This window comes from Megalobrama amblycephala, linkage group LG22 (assembly GCF_018812025.1).
Source record: "Megalobrama amblycephala isolate DHTTF-2021 linkage group LG22, ASM1881202v1, whole genome shotgun sequence".
NCBI classification, from domain to species: Eukaryota; Metazoa; Chordata; class Actinopteri; order Cypriniformes; family Xenocyprididae; genus Megalobrama; species Megalobrama amblycephala.
The window spans coordinates 8865540-8889417 of NC_063065.1; the positions used below are offsets into that span (position 1 = coordinate 8865540).

The 23878-nt window shown below is 36.3% G+C and overlaps 1 protein-coding gene across 1 annotated transcript in view; it reads right to left on the minus strand.

The window, feature by feature from the left end:
• The window catches only part of dpyda.1 (dihydropyrimidine dehydrogenase a, tandem duplicate 1), a 236397-nt gene that overhangs the window by 151957 nt on the left and 60562 nt on the right, over nucleotides 1-23878 (minus strand). The window contains 5 exon segments of the mRNA XM_048175396.1: nucleotides 6214-6301; nucleotides 7722-7803; nucleotides 8323-8519; nucleotides 15884-16045; nucleotides 21712-21799. Coding sequence (XP_048031353.1) covers nucleotides 6214-6301; nucleotides 7722-7803; nucleotides 8323-8519; nucleotides 15884-16045; nucleotides 21712-21799 — 617 coding nt within the window.

Sequence of the window (23878 nt, forward strand, 5' to 3'; positions counted from 1 at the left end):
TCTTTGGCAGAGATCAGAGAGCATTTGCGAGAACCGTAACGTGAGAAGTTCACGAGATCCACTGTGACTGAGATGGAAAGCAGAAGACAGTGGTAATGAGGCACTAAGTGATTGAGAGATGGAAGACTGGGGTGTTGCTGTCAGAACCAATCAGCTGCATGCAGTCAATGTGATTGCAAGGAAATGCATTACAACATGCATCAACACCTTCGTTCGCTCAATTTAAACAAGCCTTTAGTAAACGCATGGATCATTTTTACACCCTTAGCAAAAATCGAGTAAAATACAAAATACAGAAAATCGAGTTGCAGAGATTTTAACAGCATCCCGTGGCGTATCATCCAGGTACCCGACAGGACCTCTCCACCCACCGTTCTCGGATTCATCTGCTCTGTCTGGTTTAAAAAGGCAAGGGCAAAGAGGTGAAACCACACAGCATGATTTAAAAAGTTTAACTCATTATTAATGAAACTGGTCATTAAATCATACAATAATTAGACGCCCACCTCTCATCAGACACATCTCCAGTAGACGTCAATAACACGGCAATTACCACGATTTTAAAGTTAACCTTCACCAAACAAGCCAGCGTGTGGCCTGCGAGTAAACGCTAGCTCTTCGACGCTCACCAATAACCAACCTGTCTTCCTCCGAGCCGTGCTCGCGCTGCTGATTCTGTTTGACAGAGCAGTCTTATGGCTGTCTTCTATATTTCAGCTGGATTTAGTTGTACAACAGGTTTATATGAAAAGCTTTATGTGGCTTTAACCTGCTGAATTCAGGTTTCTAAGAAGAGTACCACACTATGGTGATATACTGCAGCAAAAATACACACGCATTTCAGCTTTATTATATAAATAAAAATAAAATAAAATGAATTAAAATAAAATAGATAAAAACTTCAGCTACTCACCAAGACAACATTACTCTTTTTTTCTTTTAGTTGAAGTACTAAATTAACTACAACTAAATTAACTAAAACTTAAAACTATATAGACATATTTTAAAAATCACAAAAATAAAAATAGCAAAAACAAAACCACTAAAACTTTGACTAAAATTAAAACAGAAAATATTACCAAAATATAATAGTATATTAATAATACTAAAATAAGACTAATGTATACACACATGTACATGTATACAAATACATATATGTATATTATACATATTAATATTTATATTCAAATATGGCCCATTCAATCAGATTTTAGTCAACACTTTCTCTTTAATAAATATTTATAATTATTATATTAATTATTATATTTCATTGTTTATATATATATATAGGCCTACCATATAAACCAAAAATTATTCAGACGCTAGATATATGTTTTTGTATTTAAAATAGCAAAATAAAGTAAACTGTGACATATTATACCCAAAAATTCTTCATACAGTGGACTAACAGTAAAATTGATAAAAATTTGGAACCAAAAATTATTCAGACACTTTGACCATGTTTTATTTAAGTGTTGTCTGACATAAGTTTAATATATATTAATATATTAATATTATATTATAATATATTAACATTATATTATATTATATTATATATTAATATAGGTTCTAGTGTTTAATGAGGACTATATACGAACATAATGATTTTATACCATACAAATTTTCTAACACTAACAAATACATCCTGTGTACTGTGTATATATACACAAACACACATATTATATATATATATATATATATATATATATATATATATATATATATATATATATATATATATATATATATATATATATATATATAAATGTATATATATACACACACACACACATATACACATTCCAATGCTGAAGGTGTTGTTTCACACATTTGGTGCAAATCACCAGTGATTCTCATTAGGGGATGCCGAGCACATAATGTTGAAAGCCGCTAAATGGCTGTAATGATATCCTGATGATATTCCGGCATTTCCACAAACTAAAGCTGTCAGGGTGTCATGGCTAATGAACAACATAAAAAAACTGACTTTCAAAATTGCACATAGACTTCCAAAAATTCCGAAATGTGCCTCATATCTCTGAGCAGGTACTTCAGTCTCGTTAGTATGAAAGTCAGTCAATAATTATAAAAAACTGCTTTTATGTGTTTTTGTGAGGTTTGAAAATACTGTCCTAATTAAAAGGAGTTTAGTGAGCCAAAAATTATGAAAAAAAAAAAAAAAAAAATGACCGGTGGCAAAGCTGACTTGAACCAATATCTGTATATCTCTCTGATAAACATTATGTTCAGTGTTAATTTGTTATAAATAATGTGACGCATATTCACTTAACACCTGCCATCTCAATCTCCTGATCATTACCAAAATACAAAAGGAAGTTCAGGAAGAACGGGAAACTTCGCGGTATGGCGTGACAAAGTGGGTTTTAACAAAAGAGCCAGGGTTTGTGACAGCGCTCTTTGTAAGTAATGCGTCTCCATTTGTCTCCTGCTGCATCACATTTTCTTCAGCAACGATCTCTGCCCTGAGCTTCCATACGGTACTCTCGCAGCCGAGGCCATTTTCACCATGCAAAATCAAAAATAATACATCACCCAGAGAGCAGAACCCTTCTCGTTAATCAGGCCTTATCTATGGGCATCTGTTGAGAAGAGGGGGCGACACTGGCAGGAGGCACTTTCTCGACAGTCCCTGACCTCTCCGACCGTTATGAATTGCATAACGATGAAGAAAAAACAAGGGTGAAGACTAGATTTTTACATTTAATGAAGAAAAAAATAAATGCTGCCACAATGCTAGTGTATCTATGATATTCTGGACAACAGATATGGCTCAGGTGCCTTCTTCAATGTAATTCTTCATTGTTTAATCATCCACCACCATAAAATAATAAATTAAATCGCGTATAAACATAACAATACGCAATCTGAGGTATTAATTATAAAAAAAAATGGATGTAAAATGGATATAAAAAAACCTAAACCTCTAAGTATGAGCAATAGTGGCAAGCACCACAAAAATGTAGTACAGTATGCATATAAAGCACATATTCAATGTGTAACATATTTAAAAAGAAAAGATTCTTGACATCTTGGGTGGTATTTTAGAAGCATGCACAAATGATGGGTTATTTGTACAGTGTAATATTATAACCTCGTATTGACTAGCGTCCAACGATCACTGCCGCCAACTCGTAGCAACTATTGATTGTGGAGCTTTTAAAAACTTCAAGCATCTCATCTCAGTGCTGAGCGTACATCTTTTAATCATGTCGTTCCATTTATTGATCGCTATGCCTTTTAATAACACATATACCAACTTTGACTAATATTTTGTGGTCGGTACTAATATTCCACAGCTTTTAGGGCATTACGGGTACATTATATCATGAATGGATTGTGTTATGTACTATATAATGTTTCATTCTTGTTGTCATAAAAGTGACGATGAAATCAAAAGGGACATCCAGAAAATAAGAGACAGAGATCGCAGACCTCATCACTCCATGGCAGTTAAGGAGTTAATTCACACTTTAAAGCCATTGAACCCGAGCCACTGACTCCTAAGCCTATAGCCTAGAAACAATGCTCTTATCTGACTTCCTCAACCTGGCTTCCACTTTGCATATTTTTGCATATTGCCAGGGAGAAATTAGCATGTCAATCATGTGAGTGGATGACATTTAAAAAGACCGTAAAGGACTCGTGTGAAATTACAGAAATTAATTGCAAACACTCAGTGCTTTCATTTTCTCCCACAGTCAAAATTTCTTTACATCCCTTTGTAGAAAAATCCAAAAATGCTTCACGTAAAAGACTCATAATTAGGATGCCAGTAAGAGACTCAGCGTTTCGAAACAATGAATTATACTAATTCTTTTTCTTATTGTGTCGGTACAATAATACAGTCGCACGGACAGCTTTAGGCAATGTTTGAATTCCTAAGATCAATGTAGGGGCCGCGTAATCACGGTTTAATTTCTTTCTATATAAAGTTACATTATTCAAGTAATAAGATTATTGTAGTTCAGCAGATATAAGTTTTTTTTTAGGAAAGGAGTCAAAATTAGAAATGCTTTACAATGTAAAGAAGAGTCTCTTTGATTAATTTTAGTGAGCAACAAGGTATTGTATATAGCCAGAAGATATCATCTTCAAGAATAAATTTATTTCTTCCTTGGCTTTGGAAAAAAAGGAAAGAAAAGATAATAACGATGAGACTGCAAACGGCCACACAGTTTGAAAATAAAAAGCAAAGCTCCTCACTGCCAGTGCCAATATGATAATCATTATTTGATTCTAATGGCAAAAGGTCACATCTTATATAATCCTCTGATATTGATAACAGTCAGTAAACACAGTGAAAGAAAGATAGAGAGTAAAAACCAGAGAGAAGAAACGAAAAAACAAACAAACAAATAAAAGGGGAAAAAAGAAAGGAACAAATGAAGGAAGGAAGGAAAGAAGGAAGGAAAATAAATACAGAATGTAAAAATAAGGATGAGAAAATAAACTAATAAACAAAAGAAAGAAGGGAAAGGGAGGGAATGAAATAAAGCAAAGGGAAGGAGGAGATGAAGGAAGGAAGGAAGGAAGGAAGGAAGGAAGGAAGGGAGGAAGGGAGGAAGGAAAATAAATACAGAATGTAAAAATAAGGATGAGAAAAGAAACTAATAAACAAAAGAAAGAAAGGAAAAGGGAGGAAAAGAAATAAAGCAAAGGGAAGAAGGAGACGAAGGAAGGAAGGGAGGAAGGAAGGAAGGAAGGAAGGAAGGAAGGAAGGAAGGAAGGAAGGAAAATAAATACAGAATGTAAAAATAAGGATGAGAAAAGAAACTAATAAACAAAAGAAAGAAGGGAAAGGGAGGGAAAGAAATAAAGCAAAGGGAAGAAGGAGACGAAGGAAGGAAGGAAGGAAGGAAGGAAGGAAAATAAATACAGAATGTAAAAATAAGGATGAGAAAAGAAACTAATAAACAAAAGAAAGAAGGGAAAGGGAGGGAAAGAAATAAAGCAAAGGGAAGAAGGAGACGAAGGAAGGAAGGAAGGAAGGAAGGAAGGAAGGAAGGAAAATAAATACAGAATGTAAAAATAAGGATGAGAAAAGAAACTAATAAACAAAAGAAAGAAAGGAAAAGGGAGGAAAAGAAATAAAGCAAAGGGAAGAAGGAGACGAAGAAAGGAAGGAAGGAAGGACAGAAGGAAGGAAGGAAGGAAGGAAGGAAGGAAGGAAGGAAGGAAGGAAGGAAGGAAGGAAGGAAGGAAGGAAGGAAGGAAGGAAGGAAAAATAAATACAGAATGTAAAAATAAGGATGAGAAAAGAAACTAATAAACAAAAGAAAGAAAGGAAAGGGAGGGAAAGAAATAAAGCAAAGGGAAGGAGGAGACGAAGGAAGGAAGGAAGGAAGGAAGGAAGGGAGGGAGGGAGGGAGGGAGGAAGGAAGGAAGGAAGGATGGAAGGAAGGAAGGGAGGGAGGAGGGAGGAGGGAGGAAGGAAGGGAGGGAGGGAGGGAGGGAGGGAGGAAGGAAGGAAGGATGGAAGGAAGGAAGGGAGGGAGGAGGGAGGAAGGAGGAAGGAAGGAAGATAGGAAGGAAGGAAGGATTAAAATGGAAGAAAATGGAGGAACATGGTAAGAATAAATGAATGAATGAACAAATAAATGAAAAATAAGAAAGAGCAAAGTAATGGAAGGAGGAAGAATAAAGGAAGAGAAGAGAAGAGAAGAGAAGAGAAGAGAAGAGAAGAGAAGAGAAGAGAAGAGAAGAGAAGAGAAGAGAAGAGAAGAGAAGAGAAGAGAAGAGAAGAGAAGAGAAGAGAAGAGAAGAGATTTTGCTCCTGTTGTTTGGGCAGGATTCAATCCTGAGACTCAGTTGATACTACAAGATGCTGTGGAGCATTGAGGGTCAACATGTAATGGCAGTGAATGGCTCAGCTGGAAAAGAACAGGGCAGAGGGATCTGATGAGAATCCAGGGTGTCCTCCATTGAGAAGCAGTGGGCAGCCCAACCATGCACTGTTAGGTTATCACAGCAAGAAACAGCGGCAGCTCAAGGAGTGGGGCGGAAAATGAGATGTGAATGGGGTTACTGGTAGAGGGGGAGAAATTGTCAAGTGGATCATCCACAGCCATTAACAAGGACAGGGAGCTGCCAGTGATTCTGAGAAAACAGACTTTCTCCATCTTTTCTGTGTACATGCTTGTCTGTCCACATAACAGACAATAAAACAATGTGTGAAGATGCATAGAAACTGACCGATTCCAATGAAGACAGCTTTGTATCCTTCCTCCTTTAGAGAGAGCAGAGTCATTCCATCTTGGCCGAGTCCTCGGTCACAGACGATCTGAAATAGAGTTCAAACAAGCCATATCAATAGAAGTAAGAACACAGAAATGCTCCATAAAAGACCAAAAGCTCATCTGAAGGCATGTAAAACAGGGTCTGTTTGAGATTGCAGGAGGGCATCTCTGAATTCATCTTGTGGCAGCGGAAAAGATGGTTGGAAAAGTCTCTGTCCACTGGAGAAAAAGAAAAAAAAACAAGAAAGAAAGAAGCAAGAAAATAAACAAGATAGAAATAATGAAGGAAGCTCATTTGAAGGCCTGGAAAATCATGTCTGTTAGAGGTCTCGGGAGGGTGAGGAAAGGAAAGGAAAGGAAAGGAAAGGAAAGGAAAGGAAAGGAAAGGAAAGGAAAGGAAAGGAAAGGAAAGGAAAGGAAAGGAAAGGAAAGGAAAGGAAAGGAAAGGAAAGGAAAGGAAAAAGGAAGGAAGGATAGATGGAAGCATCTAAGGTAGGAAGAATAGAAAGAAGTAAGGAAAGATGGAAGCATGTCTGTTTGAGGTTTCAGCTTGGCGTCCTAAACAGTGTTGCCAAGTCCGCAGTTTTCCCACAGAATTGAGCTACTTTAACATTGTTGCCGCGGGTTGTTTTTCATGTCAGCGGATTGAAGCGACCCCAAATAACATGATATTTAGACCCTGGAATGCGCCAAAAATGCGGATTTTACCAACCAGAACACTGAGGGACCCCGTATGCACCCCCCAAATGCAATTGGGCTAGTTTTGGGCTTGTTTTGAGTAGCAATTGGGCGGGCTTTGTTGTGAAAACCTGGCAACCCTGATCCAAGACTTCTTGTGTCTGCAGGAAAAGACCAAAGTCAAGAGAAGCAAGTCACAATAGAAAGGAAGGTAGGAAGGTAGGAAGGAAGGAAGATGAAATTAAAAAAGAAACAAAGAAGCTCAGTTGAAGGCCTATAGAACCGTGTCTGTTTCACAGGAGGGTGTCTCTGAATCTTTCTTGTGTCAGCGGAAAAGATGGTCGGAAAAGTGTCTGTTCTCCTCCAAAGCATTACATTCACTCTCGCTCTCCCAAAGTCTGTTTATAGGTACTGAGGGAACATGCAAATCTGTCATCTCACCCCCCTCCCCATCATCCTCAGCTCTTCACGAACTGCGAAAAAAAGCATTTCCTGTGTAAAATGAATCCTGAGCAGGTGTGCCGGATGACGACTATTGATTGCCCTTTCCCGTAGCTGAAGCATTCAGGAAACAAACAGACAAACGCGTGCAGCCCCGAGGTGCTCGGCTGCCGCTGTCTGCCACCCCTATTGCAACTTTTAATTGTTCTTTATTAATGCGGCTGACATTTGGACCGCTGATCCTCCCTGAGACCTCTCGCCCTTCCCGGCTTCAAAAGGGGAAGGTGGGAGAGCACAGGGGCACGGAGGAGGGGTAGGATAGGGAGGTGTGATGGTTTTCATTACCTTCACTCCTAGGTCTCTCATCAAATCCACCTCGAACTGAACCACATCGTATGGCAAGCGGAATTGCGGGATCTCGGAGGAGCTGAAAATCAAGAGGGGGAAAATGAGACAAGAAAAAAAGGAAGGGAGATAAGAAGGAGTCCCTAGAGATATGAAAAGTTGGAGGAAGAAAAGGGAAAAATTCCACCCAATGCTAAGGATTGTTCCATATCTGGAATTCTTTCTTATGTTATAGGTTATTTAGTCTTCAATTGTGCTGGTCTAAATGCCAACACAAACCCCAGAGCCTTGTTTCTACTCCCGGAGACTGCTGGGATTTGAGTTGCATTGGATATTCAAGGCCCCCTGTATGCAATCGACATGCTGGTTAAACTAAACAGCGGTGGAGATACAACAGCACGTAATTGATAACCTCATCCCAACTCGGCATTTGAGAGATGAATATTCCCAATTACAGAGACCATTCATTAATTATTCTGACCTTCTACAATGTGCCCCATATTGATTGTGGCTGGCCAGATCAACAATGCCCTTTAGTGGACCATCTTAGATACAGGATGAGAATTCTGAGTATGAACCACGGGTCAGAGTAATTACAGACCTCAGTCCTCCAATGAACCTCTGCTTCTCAAAAATGGTGATGTCGTCGTACCCCAAGCGGGCCAGGAAAGAGGCACAGCTGATGCTGGAAGGCCCACAGCCAATCAGAGCTATTTTAGAGTGATAGCTCTCGGGAATCTGACCTGGAGGCATGAGATTGGGATTCTGTATCTGAGGAACACCCATTTCTTTGAATACCTGCAAACAGACCAGAAGAAAGGCAATGTATAGTCGTAATTGTGCTTTCTTTGGGAAATTGGAGCCAATTGTATGATTCTGACTGACTGTCACAACCTTTAGAAAACTTGCGGAAAGAACCAGTTTAAACCAGCATGAATTTCCATAATCTTTCAGACTTGTTCATCCTGGTTAGTTCAGATTTGGTGCCAATGCATTTGGTGCAAAACAAAAAGCCTAATTGATGAAGCTGGTCAACTTTATGGTGAAAATGGTTGACCAAGATAATCTTGGAATTGCTTAGGCAGTAGGCGTCCGTCCATCCATCCATCCATCCATCCATCCATCCATCCATCCATCCATCATTCTGTCATTCTATCTATTATAAAACTGGTCATGTAAGGTCTTTCTGGTGAAGCTCACTAAGCAAGTTTTGCTGATCGATTTAGTTACAAAGGCTGGTGGGAAAACCAGATCTTCAGGACCACAGGCAGCATGCTGTTGACCAGCTTTGCTGCACTCAAAAAAAAATAGCTCTTTGGTTGAACATGATTCAATCATGGATCGTGGTTCCACATGTTCCGAAGTAAAACCAAATAGAATCAACCATGTACAACTAACTAGAATCAATGGTGTTCATTTAACTTGAATGAATGGTTTTAGTTTAACTTAAATATTTTTCATTTAAATTGACATTCAAATAATGCTTCCTGTTTAGTCCTGTGATTGACAGAAACTAAATATAACTTTTCTTCACACGTACAATGGTTGGTGTTGGCAGTCCAAATACTGGTTTCACCCAGAACACTACCATATTGGTGACTTTATTATTAAAGCAATTTGAATTTTTGCTAGCAGGTCCTCAACCCAATCACAAGCTCCACACTTTATCAAAATGGTAACCCCAAAAACACAAACATAACAGAAACTTTTAAATACCAACATAATAGAACATCAAACATTTACAAGTCTCTTGTCTTGCTAAAAAAAAAAAATGCATAAAATAACACCTTTTTCAACATTTACTCTCCCAATTCAGCTCATTTGCAAAGAATGATGGGAAGTGAGTCCTGTTTGATTGGGTTACTTGACTGAAACATGTTATTTCAAAATGAAAACATCAAAGAGTAACTGTTTCAAGTCAATTTAACATGAAGCAATCACACTTGAACCAGAAACCTGATATAAATGGTGTTACATCAAAATAAATTGTTTAAATAAAGTGAACAGCATAAAAAAAATAAAAAAAATTTTAGTGTGGGACAAACACCACTTTCACATTGAGAGGCAAAAAGTGATATTGTCTCTATTGAGAAACTGTCTTTGAAACACCACAGGCTTAGGGAGTCTGCCTGGTCCTACACAAACTCCAATGCCAAGTCCGACATGCTCTTAATTTGCCTGAGAAAAAAAAATAATAATCACACATGAATACATAAACCACGCCGCAATTTGATTCATCACTTCACTATTAAAATCCAGAGCAGAGAGCCCACTCAGAGGCACCAAGACAAAAGCAACACAAAGAACTCATTCAGCTCCTAAGAACAGGAACCAAATGAGAAGACAAAGGAAAGGGAATTACAGAAACTCATTCATTCCACCGGCGTCCTGAACGCATCAACAGACATAAAGACATCAACATAAAGATAGTTAGCAGATACATAAAAAAACGCAGCAAGTTATCCAAACAGGCATTAATGAGGAGCCTGTGGCAGTATATCCATTACAAGTAGTAAAATTGAAGGGCTGATGCTTTGTCTTTCTAATAAGATTAGCCAGATCCATATGTAAAAACCTGTATGTTGTTAATACAATATTATGCCTGAACAGGCAACACTATAGGTGATATTAATATAGTTATTCATGAGTTTCATGGACTGTGAAGCCCAAATTGCTACATGACAATGCATTTTTAATAATCCCTGAGAGCAGTTTAGAGACTTATATTATTGCAGTTTCAATGAAACAAACAATGCGGCAATTCAAAGCACAATCTCATCTTGACAGATTAGCATGGATCCATTTGAATGATAGACTTCAGACAACATTTGAAAAGTCACGTGGCAGCAGAGCAGAACTCATGGAGGTAAAGGTGCCTGGGGTATGTTTTGGGATTTGCTAAAGACTATATTTAACAATGTTATTAAACTATTAGTGTTTTTACAGATCTACTTTAATGGGTTAGTTCACCCAAAAATTATATTTCTGTCATTAATTACTCACCCTAATGTCGTTCCACATCCGTTAGACCTTCGTTCATTTTCGGAACACAAATTAAGATATTTTTGATACAATCCAATGGCTCATTGACACCAAAATAATTAACCCTCTGGAGTCTGAGGCTGATTTGGGGCCTGGAGAAGTTTTGACATGCTCTGACATTTGTGCTTTTTTCAGTTGTTCATAAACATATAAATGACAAAAGTGTCATTACACTGTATTCAGCACAAACTAGGCTACAATAATATGTGAGGAACATGTATGTACATGTTTGTGTTTTTGAAGGAATAATGTTTATGCGTGGTTACTGAAAAAACAAAAAACTTAAGTCACTGAAATAAGGCCAAAATAAGTATATTAAATCTGTGTTCACAAGACTTTTGGGTATTGGAGGTTGTAGACTAGAGTTTTTGCTTCAAAATTATGTAAAAATTATGCTGCCTACTCCTTCATATAAAACAATATATTGATTTAGTTTTTGTAAGACACTTTTTGCAAAGAAACACAGTATGCGAGGAGGCGTGAATCACCACTGAAAATGGGCCATTCTCACCTGAGAAGACAAAAGAATCGGATAGTAATGAGCTGAAATGACTTGCATATTAATGAGGCCTTTCAGTCAGGTAGGCTGTGAAAAAAACCTTCTGTGATGTCTCAAGCTCATCATGATATATGAAACATACAGAAAAATATTATTACAATATAAAGTAATGGTTTTATATTATACTTTAAAATATAATGTATTTCTGTGATGCAAAGAGTCTGAATATAGGCTTTTAGTTTAAAAGCATGCACATTTGGAGAAATATTGGATTCTCATATGCACTTGCAGATGCCCAGAAAGCTACTAAAGACATACTGAAAACAGTTCATGTGACTACAGTGGTTCAACCTCAATGTTATGAAGCGACAAAAATACTTTTTGTGCGCCAAAAAAACAAAATAACGACTTTATTCAACAATATGTAGTGATGGACGATTTCAAAACACTGCTTCATGAAGCTTCGAAGCTTTACGAATCTTTTGTTTCGAATCAGTGGTTCGGAGCGTGTATCAAACTGCCAAAGTCACGTGAACCATTGAAATTTCGAAACACTTACTGTATGATGAAATCACGTGACTTTCACGCTCCGAACCACTGAAGCTTCATGAAGCAGTGTTTTGAAAACATCCATCATTAGATATTTTTGAATAAAGTCGTTATTTTGTTTTTTTGACGCACAAAAAGTATTCTTGTCACTTCGTGACATTAAGCTTGAACCACTGTAGTCACATGAACTGTTTTAAATACGTCTTTAGTAGCTTTCTGGGCGTTTTAAAGTGTTAACTGTCTTGCTGTCAATGCACTGAGCCATCGGATATTATCAAAAATATCTTAATTTGTGTTCTGAAGAAGGTCTTACGGGTGTGGAACGACATGAGGGTGAGTAATTAATGACAGAATTTACATTTTTGGGTGAACTAACCCTTTAACTCAGCAGATTAACTCAATATTAATATCATTAAAATATTACCAGTTCATATAACTGTTGTATAAATTACCTATAAATCAATGCTTAATCAAACCTAGTGGCAAATACTCAAATTGTCACTGTAAGTGGGAGTTAGTCAAGGTCCTCTAAAGATGCTAATGTGCTCCGCCACCTTTGGACGCCAACACTGCGTTTCCCTTGTAATTGAAAAGAGACACCAAGTTATCTGTGATTGTAGGCCGACTGCAGGAGCAGCAGCTGAATGGCGGTGGGCTGTGATAGCCCCTTTTTCACGGGTTATCTAATTATCGGCTCGATAACCAGACTGACCTCTCACATTTAAGGAGAGAGGAGCTGCCACCTAGACAGAGATGTCTAATAAGTCACAGCAGAGGTGGGTGGCCCAAGAGAGAGGCTGCTTTTGTAATTGCTCTTCTTATCCTTCATGAAGTAATGAAACTTAACATGCCAAAGCGCTTACTTTTTTTTAGCCTGTGGTGATTGTGTGGAACAGGTGGGATCGGGTTACAAAGGTGGGTGGAAATGAACTGTCATGCTTACCATTTCCCCCTCCTAGCAGTCAGTTAAGAGACATGCCCGCCTGAAAACCTGTTAGAATTGCAAACAAATTGCTTAAGGTAAAGAAAAACAAACCCTCCGGCAAAACTGAAATGCAGCCAGCTAAACGTATTCATGTCAGCGGGCATGATTTTAAATTGCATTTGTAGTGTGTGCTTGCTTATATACATTCCGAAGAAACCCTGAAGCTTTAAAGAGGCACAAAGGGTATATAAAAGCAGTTTTTGTATCTAAATAATGAAGCAACCTTCAACCACTATTCACACTAAACGGGTTTGCATTCATTTGAACATGTTTACACAACTGGGAGAAAAAAGCACTGTTTAGAAAACAGGCCAATGATTCAAATGTCTGGTCTATATTAAAATTTAAAATAATATTAAAAACGGTAAACCGATGATTATTATAATGTTATGGTCAATAACCAGTAAAAGGACAATATTAAAATTGTGTCTAAATAAGTTCTAGCTTCATTTATGCATTTAAAAGGCACAATATGCAACTTTTCGCCACTAGAGGTCGCTTATTTAAAGGTTTGTACAAAATAAAACTGGAAATCGAGGGTAACAAGGATATGATGTCATTGATAGGCAATGCACGGACATGATCCATGTACTGGTTTAAATTGCTTATTTCTCCTTTCTTGGAAACATTTGGGATAATGTAAGTATACAAGCCAACAAAATATATAACATTGTTCTAGTGGTTTTTGGATATTTAATCCAAAAATCATACATATTGTGCCTTTAAATGCACATGTATAGTACAGAAAAATGATATTCACCTCGACTTTTGCTAAAGATTATATTTAATGGTGTTAATGAAGCGGTAGACATACCGCTTAATATAAAAATAGGGCAAATTAAATTTCCAATATTGGCTTACACTATATCCAAAAAGTAACTGATAAAAAAAATTAAAATATAGAGCGATAACTGAATATATTGTGTAAAGCTATATGAGCAAAAGGTGCATTTTAACAGGTGTTTTGTGTCCTCGCTGTTGCTATATTGTGTATTTCTGGAACACTGTATTGACCTTTACCAGATACAGGAAACTCCCACTTAGCCACACACACAATTGTGGGTCAAGTTGAGCAAATCAAACCCACGCACTTTAATTTCTATTTAATAAGCGGTTACCGCAGTGCTGCGTACCACCTGCAAAGCGAAACATAAACATACAAATGAATTAATGAACAACACACCTGATGTTTCATTGTGCAGAGGAACAAATAACATGTATGTGACCAAACTAATTCTATGTATTCAGGTTTACAATGATGCTTACGTTGACCCTGCCCCACGCGATTTCCTATAAATTTCCTCACGGATCTGTTTACTGCAAACTAGTTCGCTGGCACCTCGCCATCCTCGCACCTTTTAAGTCACTTCCTCTGAACATGAAGTATGAATCATCATCTTGTGTTTTAGACATGAAATATCTGCAGCTTCCTTTGGTTTAAGCTCATCTTGATTGACGTGTTATTCCTCTTTTCCCTGGCGCCAGCTCTCCAATGGTGAACCTGATGTTTGTCGTGGCAGAAGGCCGGGCCGCTGAGACGAATTGCGTCTGTGGCAGTGAAGAGTGTCACGCATCATGAGTTCATACTGCTGCCGACTAGAGCTGAGAGACTGCGTTAACACTGGTGCGCCACATGAGCTCTTCATGACAGCATATGGGAACCAAAGAAACAAGAATACACACTTTTCTAACAGGTTAACTCTACTAAACCACAAGGGAATAGTTCTTATGCAGCAATTTTTAGATATACGAACCCTTGAGCACTCAGAGTTACTCTTTTTTTTTTGCAAATTTCCCTTCATATGCAATCTAATCCATCTGCCCTACGGCTTACATGGCTTCTCACTCAGGTGAGCAGCTAAAAATGATAATACAAATTCAGTTTGAATAAAACCTAATATGGGAATAAGAGAATGAAAAGGAAATATTTTTCTCCCTACGAACCTCAAATATACCTTTTCAAAGCTGTGGCCCAGGGGTTAGCGCTTGTTGAGTTATGATGCTCAGGTGGACGATGCAGGTTTGAATTTAACATGCAACATGGCCTGATTCCCAATTATTTCGTTACTCTGTATTTCTATATATGGGTCATTGATGAATAAGGTGATATAATTGAGATAATTAATTTTGATAAAAAATGTTAACTTTTTTATTAAGTGTTAATAAAAAAAAATTAAGTGTTAACAATGAGATTATGTGGTTTAAATAATCAATTAACGCTGCTTTTTTACAAGATGGACAAAATTTGTCACCAAAAAAGTCATTCGGTTTAACCAAAATTTTGGTTTTACAGAATGACACTTTTGGTTATACCGAATGACGATTTTTCAAACAATGCTAACATGCTGATATTTAGCTAACTAGCTAGTTAGCTTGCTAGCTAGCTAACAAAAGGACAATCAAACCTTTTATATTTAGTACAAGTTTTTAAAATATTTCACATTTTCCATGTTTTATAGCAGTTGTACCGAATGACCTGATGTTTCGGGACAAGCGTATGAATTTTTCAAATAGTTAAAAGAGAGTTCATTACTTTGCTTCATGACCATGTGGTCCTTTGCAGGTGTCTGAATGATGTCACATCCTGTCACATGATATTGACCGCATGACTTGATCCGAAATGGTCCTTTTATATTGGTTACTCCGAACATCAATGAAATGAATTTTTCCGGACATTATTTCTCGTAACAAAGCAACGACTTCTACACATAATTTTAATACCATTTTCCACATTTGTTGATATATGATGTTACAAAATCATGCCAGAATAAAAAAAATACATACATTTATTACATTTTAAGATATTTTAATCACAAATGAAATGGCTGTATTGGCCTTTGTACGGTTAAACCGAATGACCTTTTGACACTTCAAAATCTTTAAAATACCTTTATATGTGCAAAATAAAATTAAAACCATTTGGATTCAATAAAAGAGATCTAGTTGTACCTTAGATACTTTGGATGTCATATCTTGTTTTTTTTTTAATTATTATTAAGGGCTTTGGACATAAAAAAAAAAGACCCATCATGTCACTGACCCATATACGTATATATCTGTATATATATAATGTATAAAAAGTCTTACTTCAGTGGCAAACTGCTGCAGTCCCCCAATGTTGATGGGTCCTTCCTCAGACGCATACAAGTTGCACCCCCCAACACAAAGGTCTGAGGTGGGACACACCATCCCACACGTCAAACCTAGTGGGTTGTCTGAAAAAATGGTCCTTGCCGCCCCATAATAATTCTGTGAACATAAACATAAAAATGTCTTTTACAATACCTAGCAAGCTATGTGTCTAGATAGCTGTGTGTATGTGATTTCTAAAAATGCTATCAACACCATTTCAAAATGTAGGTAGCAAAATGATGTCGCCTTTTAAGATACCTAATTTTGGCCAAAATCTATTTGTATTTGTATATACATACATTTTTGTATATGCAACAAATAATATGAGACAAAATATAAAATATTTTTGGTGTATTGAATTGAATTCATTTGATCTATATTCTAGCACTATGGGGCACTTCAAATCAGGCACATACATTACCATTCAAAAGTTTCAGGTTGGTATGATTATTTACTTTTTATTTTATTTTTGAAATATTGCTGAATTGGTGCTCATTTTTATTATGAGCATTTCTTATTATTATCAATGTTGAAAACAACTGTGCTGCTTGATATATTTGTGGAGACCGTGATACTTTTTTTTCCAGGATTCTTTATTGAATAGAAAGTTCAAAAGAACACCTTTTTTTTTTTTTTTTTTTAGAAATCTTAGATTATAGATTATATATAGATCATAGTAATCTTTTGTAACAAAATACATAAAAGCATTAATTCTTTAAAAAAGTTTACACTGAACACAATCTATTGAACAGCAGTAAATATTATATATACAGTAGTGGCCAAAACTGATGTCCAGCCTACAAAAATTGACATTTTCACCCTTTATTCAAATATTATTAAAAATTTGTTAAATATTTTGTAAGCATGTTGCATAGCTGTTCTTGGAGTCAGTTGATTTATTTGTGATAACGCAATGAAACATGCCAAATTGTGAGGACAATCGTTTTGGCCAGGCTGTCATACAAAAAAAAAAAAAAAGAGAGAGAGAGAGAGAGAGAGAGAACCAACAAAATATTAACAATTTAAGTAACACTTTATTTTAAGGTTCAATTCTCACTATTAACTAGTTGCTTATTAGCATGCATATTACTAGGATATCGGTTGTTTATATAAAGCACATATTAATGCCTTACTCTGCATGACCATATTCTACAACCCATAATCCTACCCAATACCTAAATTTAAATGCTACAAAAACTACCTTACTAACTTTTAATCAGCAGTAAATTAGGAGTTAATTGAGGCAAAAGCTGTAGTTAATAGTGAATAGGTTTTCCCTATACTGAAGTGTTACCATAATTTATTTTCCTGTGAGCTTTTTGATTTTCTGTGCCTTTTTTTTATTTATTTGCATAGCAAAATAAAACCTGTAGCTTGACTTTTTTGCCAACACAGCGACGTGGCTGCAGCATCTTGCAATACTGCCAAAAAAGCCCTTTTTGCAGACAGCCATGATTAATTTATTCTGAGAACACACACACACACACACACACAAAAGAAACAACAGCGACCATAATAAAGTGAGTATTATTTGACCGGTCATGTGATCACAACAATATCTGCCCACCCAACCTGCTTCATCTAAAATAAAACAGCTTTTATTAGGCTATTGAAATGACTTCATGCTTTTAAACATCTTTCAAAATTACTTTTCATTTCTATTAGTCAAAGTTTTAAATAAAAAATTTCACCTTTAACACTTCTATTCATATACAAGATTGAAAAAAAACTTTATGCTAGTATCACCGTACTCTCTTTTCATTCGATTCCTTCATTCTCTTGTCTAACAAGCCCATTCTGACAGTAATCACCCCCTGACTGACATGTGTCTAGTTCTGAAAAAAAAAAAGCAGGAAACATCTCTCTTCTTCAGACAGCCTTGAATTAAGGCCAGAACGCCTCAATAGCACTCACCAATTTCACAGAATGCACGGTATGACGGAAACCTTGAGAGAACAACGGCGCAGAAATGCAGTGTTGTTCCAGCGACACGCATTAAAGATATTTTGCATGGGCTTTATTCAAATGCTGATTGTACAAGTCAGTTTTCCTGCTTCAAATGAATGTCTGATATTCAAATACACAGTTGCAATGCATCCATAAGAGCCGCTGTAGTGCAGCTTTAAAACGCTCCCACAAAAGTCAAACAAATGAGCACAAAAACTCATTATTCCCTGCAAATAATTCACGGCATCCAACAGCAGATCTCTTATTAAAAGCATAACTCAAAGTTCACCACCGCAGTTCTGCACCGGCTATGGATGTCACAATTATGTCTTTTACAATGGCAATGTCTGTCATCCTGATGAAGAGCTCAGGTCTGACATCTTGTGTGGTGTTTTTAGTATAAGGAGACCAACCGAGGTTGCCAATTCAACATTTTTGTGTTTCATAAGCTGAGTGAAACAAACACAAGCCATTTTACTTCCATAAAGTGACGTAATTCAGAGACAAATTGAATATAATCCATAAGGAACTGATTGGATCATGAAAAGGGGGTGTTTTATACTAGAGCTTTTGGTGGATTGTGGAGAAATACTGCCCTCCTGAAACAATTTTGAGAAATCTTTTTAACCAAGATGTGGAGGCTGAAGGCCATTTTCATCCTTGACAAATACCAATGGTAACACATATTTTTCAAACCAAACTTATTTGTTATTATTAATCATGAAAAGGGGCTATTTGTAGAATTCAGAAAACCCTTGTTATTAGTGACACCGGTGGCCATTAAGTGAACTGCAGTCAGCAACTAATTGCTCGTGCTTGCACTCGTGCTCAGTACAAGAGACTGAAGGCCAGATTTACTAATAGCTTGTGCCAGAGCAAACCCTCTTTTTGCATTAAAAAACTACTGTCAAGATTTACTTAAGGTGCGCAGTGAAAAAATAGCGCTGAAAAAGCGTTATTTTTGCGGCTGACCTTATTGCATATGCATTTGTAGGAGTTTCCGCAAAATTTATTTGAGAAGAGTATTTAAATGAAGAATGCAAGGTGATTTACTAAGGTTTGTGCTAGTCAATTTACTCGTATTTGCGCCAATATTAGAACATTGGTCATTATGGAAATGATCCGGCTGCATCTGTGTAGATCACGCACAGAACTTTCCACTCCCATCTGCACTTTTTTGGAATTGCGCGCTCAAGCTCATTGAAAATGTTAGTGTTCTTTAGGCTGCTGCTAATCGGAATCAGAATTGCTAAAATTCAAACGATAACCAACCGTATAGTCAAGATTTTATGAAGGCTGCATTTACTACAACAATAACTCTCATTCAAGACTGTTCAGATTGACTGTTGGCTGTGTTAAATCTTGATCCTCAAGCAAAGTCACTTGAGATGCACTGTTCTAAAGTAAATACATAAGCTTATACAAAAAAATAGGGATGTAATGAGTTTCTTTACCTAAATAAACTACATAATGAACTTGTGAGATAAAATAAGACATGCATATATAAGACGTGACTTATGTAGGAGCATTTGAAATCCCAGGAGCCTGTTTGAAAAAAATCTAATCAACCCAAGAGCACACTACAGATGGAAAAAAAAAAATTCAGCATGAAAAAATATGACATTTCATATTCATACCATATGAAATGTAAACATTAATACCATAATAAAAATGCCTTTCTCTACAGAAATATATTTGATATGAAAGTTACATATCTTATATTAGGAACCTGTTGTACAACGTAAGGGAAATATATGAAATGTGATGAGTTAGATAATAGTCCTTTCTGTTTGTTTTGCTGTTTGTTATTGGGCTGACGTATCCCTGATCTCGCTGGCTTGCTATATCCGGCTTTTAGAGGCTAAAAGACGAAATGAAAATAAAAGTTTTGTGGCTTTTAGCCTATGTCTGTTAGCTTTGAGGCCGTCTATATGTGAGTGCACTCTTATAACATTTTAGCTTTTTGTAGATATGTGCATTTAAAATACTCTTTCTATTCCTGGAAAATGGACTGAAAATACAAATGACTCATCCTGTGTGCAGAGGTATAATAGGAATTTATGCCCAATAAAATGTTCTTGAAAATGACAATGTTCCCCATTCCTAATGTGACCTGCGACCGACTAGCAATAGAAAGTAGCTAAACGTGTTTTGCTACACGTTACAACAATGCTATCGAAAGGCTACTGATTATATTGAAAAATAAATAAATAATTAGATAAAATAAATCTAAAGTATATTGTTATTTTAAAAAATAACTAAAATAAATATTTAAAGCTGCAGTCTGTAAGTTTTGCCTCTTTGTCGCCATCTCTGTTTGAAACCCGCAATTGCAGTTATTTGTGGAATTATCATCATTATGTGGGTTGTGCATCGGGACGGCTCCTCAGCGCAGATGAATCTAATGTTTTGAGGAGAATGTGTGGCTGAGAATAAACTCATTAAATTATGAGAAAATTACGAGAAAAAAGTTGTTAAATTATAAGAACAAATTCGTAATTTAACAAATTTGTTCTCGTAATTTAACGACTTTTTCTCATAATTTAATGAGTTTATTCTCAACATTTTATCTCGACTTTTTTCTCTAAATTTAACGACTTTTTTCTCGTAATTTAACGAATTTGTTCTCATAATTTAATGACATTTTTCTCATATTTTAACGAATTTGTTCTCGTAATTTAATGACTTTTTTCTCGTAATTTAATGACTTTATTCTCAACATTTTATCTCAACTTTTTTCTTGAAATTTAACACGTTTTTTTCTCGTAATTTAATGAGTTTATTCTCAACATTTTATCTCGGCTTTTTTCTCGAAATTCAACAAGTTTTTTTCTCGTAATTTAACGAGTTTATTCTCAACATTTTATCTCGACTTTTTTCTTGAAATTTAACAAGTTTTTTTCTCGTAATTTAATTACTTTATTCTCAACATTTTATCTCGACTTTTTTCTTGAAATTTATCACGTTTTTTTCTCATAATTTAATGAGTTTATTCTCAACATTTTATCTTGACTTTTTTCTCGAAATTTAATGACTTTTTTCTCATATTTTAACGAATTTGTTCTCGTAATTTAATGACTTTTTTCTCGTAATTTAATGACTTTATTCTCAACATTTTATCTCGACTTTTTTCTTGAAATTTAACGAGTTTTTTTCTCGTAATTTAATGACTTTATTCTCAACATTTTATCTCGACTTTTTTCTCGAAATTCAACGAGTTTTTTTCTCGTAATTTAACAAGTTTATTCTCAACATTTTATCTCGACTTTTTTCTTGAAATTTAACAAGTTTTTTTCTCGTAATTTAATGAGTTTATTCTCAACATTTTATCTCGACCTTTTTCTCGAAATTTAACGAGTTTTTTCTCGAAATTTAACAACTTTAATCTCGAGATGGTTTTATTTTTTATTATTGCTTGGCCCTAATCCTCTTCCATACCTGTTGGTCATTTTAAAATACTTTAATTAATGTAAAAAACTAAAAGCTATCAGCTGTTTTTGATATGTTGAACCCACAATTACAAAATGGGAAGAAAATAGTGTGTCAAAAAATGTCAATGTCTTTAATACTTGTTCAAATTAAAATTAACATTCAAAACACCTTTCAAAACATATCCTTTGGGAAGTGGACTGTTGGCAGTCGACATTTCATACAAAAACGGAGTCAAATCCGCAAGTTTTGTTAACATCTAACCGCACATATGGCCTGGTCTGTGAAGGAAAGTTGTTTCAGAGGTAGAACAAGTTCTCACATTTTGATAAAACACTACAAAATTAAACCTTTTTATCAGAAGAGCACAGTAAGATTAGCACAGAATTTGTAGATACGCAACATACCTTGTTTGCAATACTAGTAATGAAGGCCTTTATGTTCAGATTAGTCGGGCAGCTTTTCTGACATGGTGCATCAGCACACTTCAAACATCTGTAAGAAAATAAGATTATGCTTGTATTACCTCACATGCAATGCAAAGCAAAGTTATTTACAGTAAGAACAGAGACTTGGAGCAGAACTTTTTGTTGTCGCCCCACTGGAACAGCACATTCCAGCCAATTACAAACACTCTACGGCACCCAGAGGAAATCAATCCCAAGCTTTATGCCGGAGGACTTTTCTCCCAGCAACTACATCTCAAAGACGCCATATTGATGACACACCAGTTTTGAATGACAAATAGGATAATTTGGAGCCGCCCAATTAAATATTCATGCCCAATCAGAATGGATGTGGTACGTTTGGCCCCTGGATGTGAATGGCGTGTGACAGGAGGCAGCCGACTGGGGCTGCTGGGAAAGGAGGGAGGGCTGTTACTGTAGCTCACAATCATTATTTCGCATTTTACAAACACACAGCTGTTTAAAAATTCACCACACTAATGACTTCAGATGATGTATCAGTAATTTGGAAGAGTGCTTTTCCTTTACAATGAGCAGAAGGGGGAGGGGGGGACGCACACGGGGACCAGAGCAAATCGAGGCAGGAAAGGAGACGCGGAAACAAGAGGGGGGAAAAAAGACTCCCCGTCGTCTTCGATGTGAAACGCACAACTTGTGACACAAAAAGTGCACAAAACACACCATAAAAGCAGCACAAACACTCAAGTAACACCTGCACGTTTAGATTCACACACAGCTGGATGCCCATAATAATCCCGTCTCACAATTCTCTGAGCTCAGCGCGGACTAGAGTGCACAAGGCTGCCATTAATACCACTTACCGGGGTGACAGTGGGGTAATTACTGTAGTGCAGCGGCCAGGTACCGATGCCACAGAGGACCACACAGCGCTGCCGTCCCAGTCCCGCTTTTATAAACCAGACTGGCTGATCATAATGTGACATTAGTTTTGACCTGCTTTTCTTTATTTGATCATAAATTATCCTTAGCCTAAAGGATTAGGGATATTGCAGGAGTCTTTGCCTGAGAGAGGGTCTGGAGTGGGCTTTGACGGTGAGATGAAGGCTAATCTCGGAGGATGCCGGGCCTATCGCACTTCTGATCTGCGCGGAGATGATTAATACAGAGAGGGGACACCGAGCAGCTGCGGGAAGACATAAAGCCACGCTCGCATAAATATTTCTCTCGCTGGCGTTCCTCTCTGGTTATTGTGAAGGAAAAGGCACTCTTCCAAATCAGTGATATATCATCTGTTATGATCATCGCTGTGTGTATCTTACAAAATATGTAGAACATGAAACGGTGCAGTGGTTCATATTCAGCTTCCTGTACAATGAATACATTAGAAATTAATTAAAGATCATGTATCATGGAAAATCGATTTTTCTTGCTCTTCAAAAAAAACTAATTGTTCTATATTTTGAATATATACTATAAAGTTCAAAATCAACCATTTCCTTCCCAGTCCATTCATACTATTAAAACAAATAAATGGTAGTGATATGACTAGGGTTGAAATATCATCCAGAAAAAGTAACTAGATGACATTTATTCTGCAGATTAAAATCAACATCAAAATGTAATAACTTTTAGTATGCGTGTAATTTAACACATAGCAACCAATTTTAATTTTAACTATAGCAACCAAGTTTTTGTTAACTATATAACTGTTTTATATTTTCATATATTTAAAATGTAAATGCAAAGTTGAATTTTCAGCATCATTACTCCAGTCTTCAGTGTCACATGATCCTTCAGAAATCATTCTAATATGCTGTATATTTCTTATTATAAGCAATATTGAACAGCACACTTCAGTTTTATGCCTGAGAACCTTTTGTGAAATAAATGATTTTTCAATAAATACTGTTAATAATTGCATCATTGCTTTATACTAATGTTTACAAACCATTTGAGTAGCTATATAGTTGTGTAGACTTGATAAGATTATTAAATGAACTCAAACCAGTTAGTTTGAATTAATGGAATGAACTTAAAATCTTTAAGTTACCCATACTTTAAGGCCCGGTTTCACAGACAGGCAGTGTTGCCAAGTCCGCAGTTTTCCCATGAACTTGGGCTACTTTTACACTGGTGCCGTGGGTTG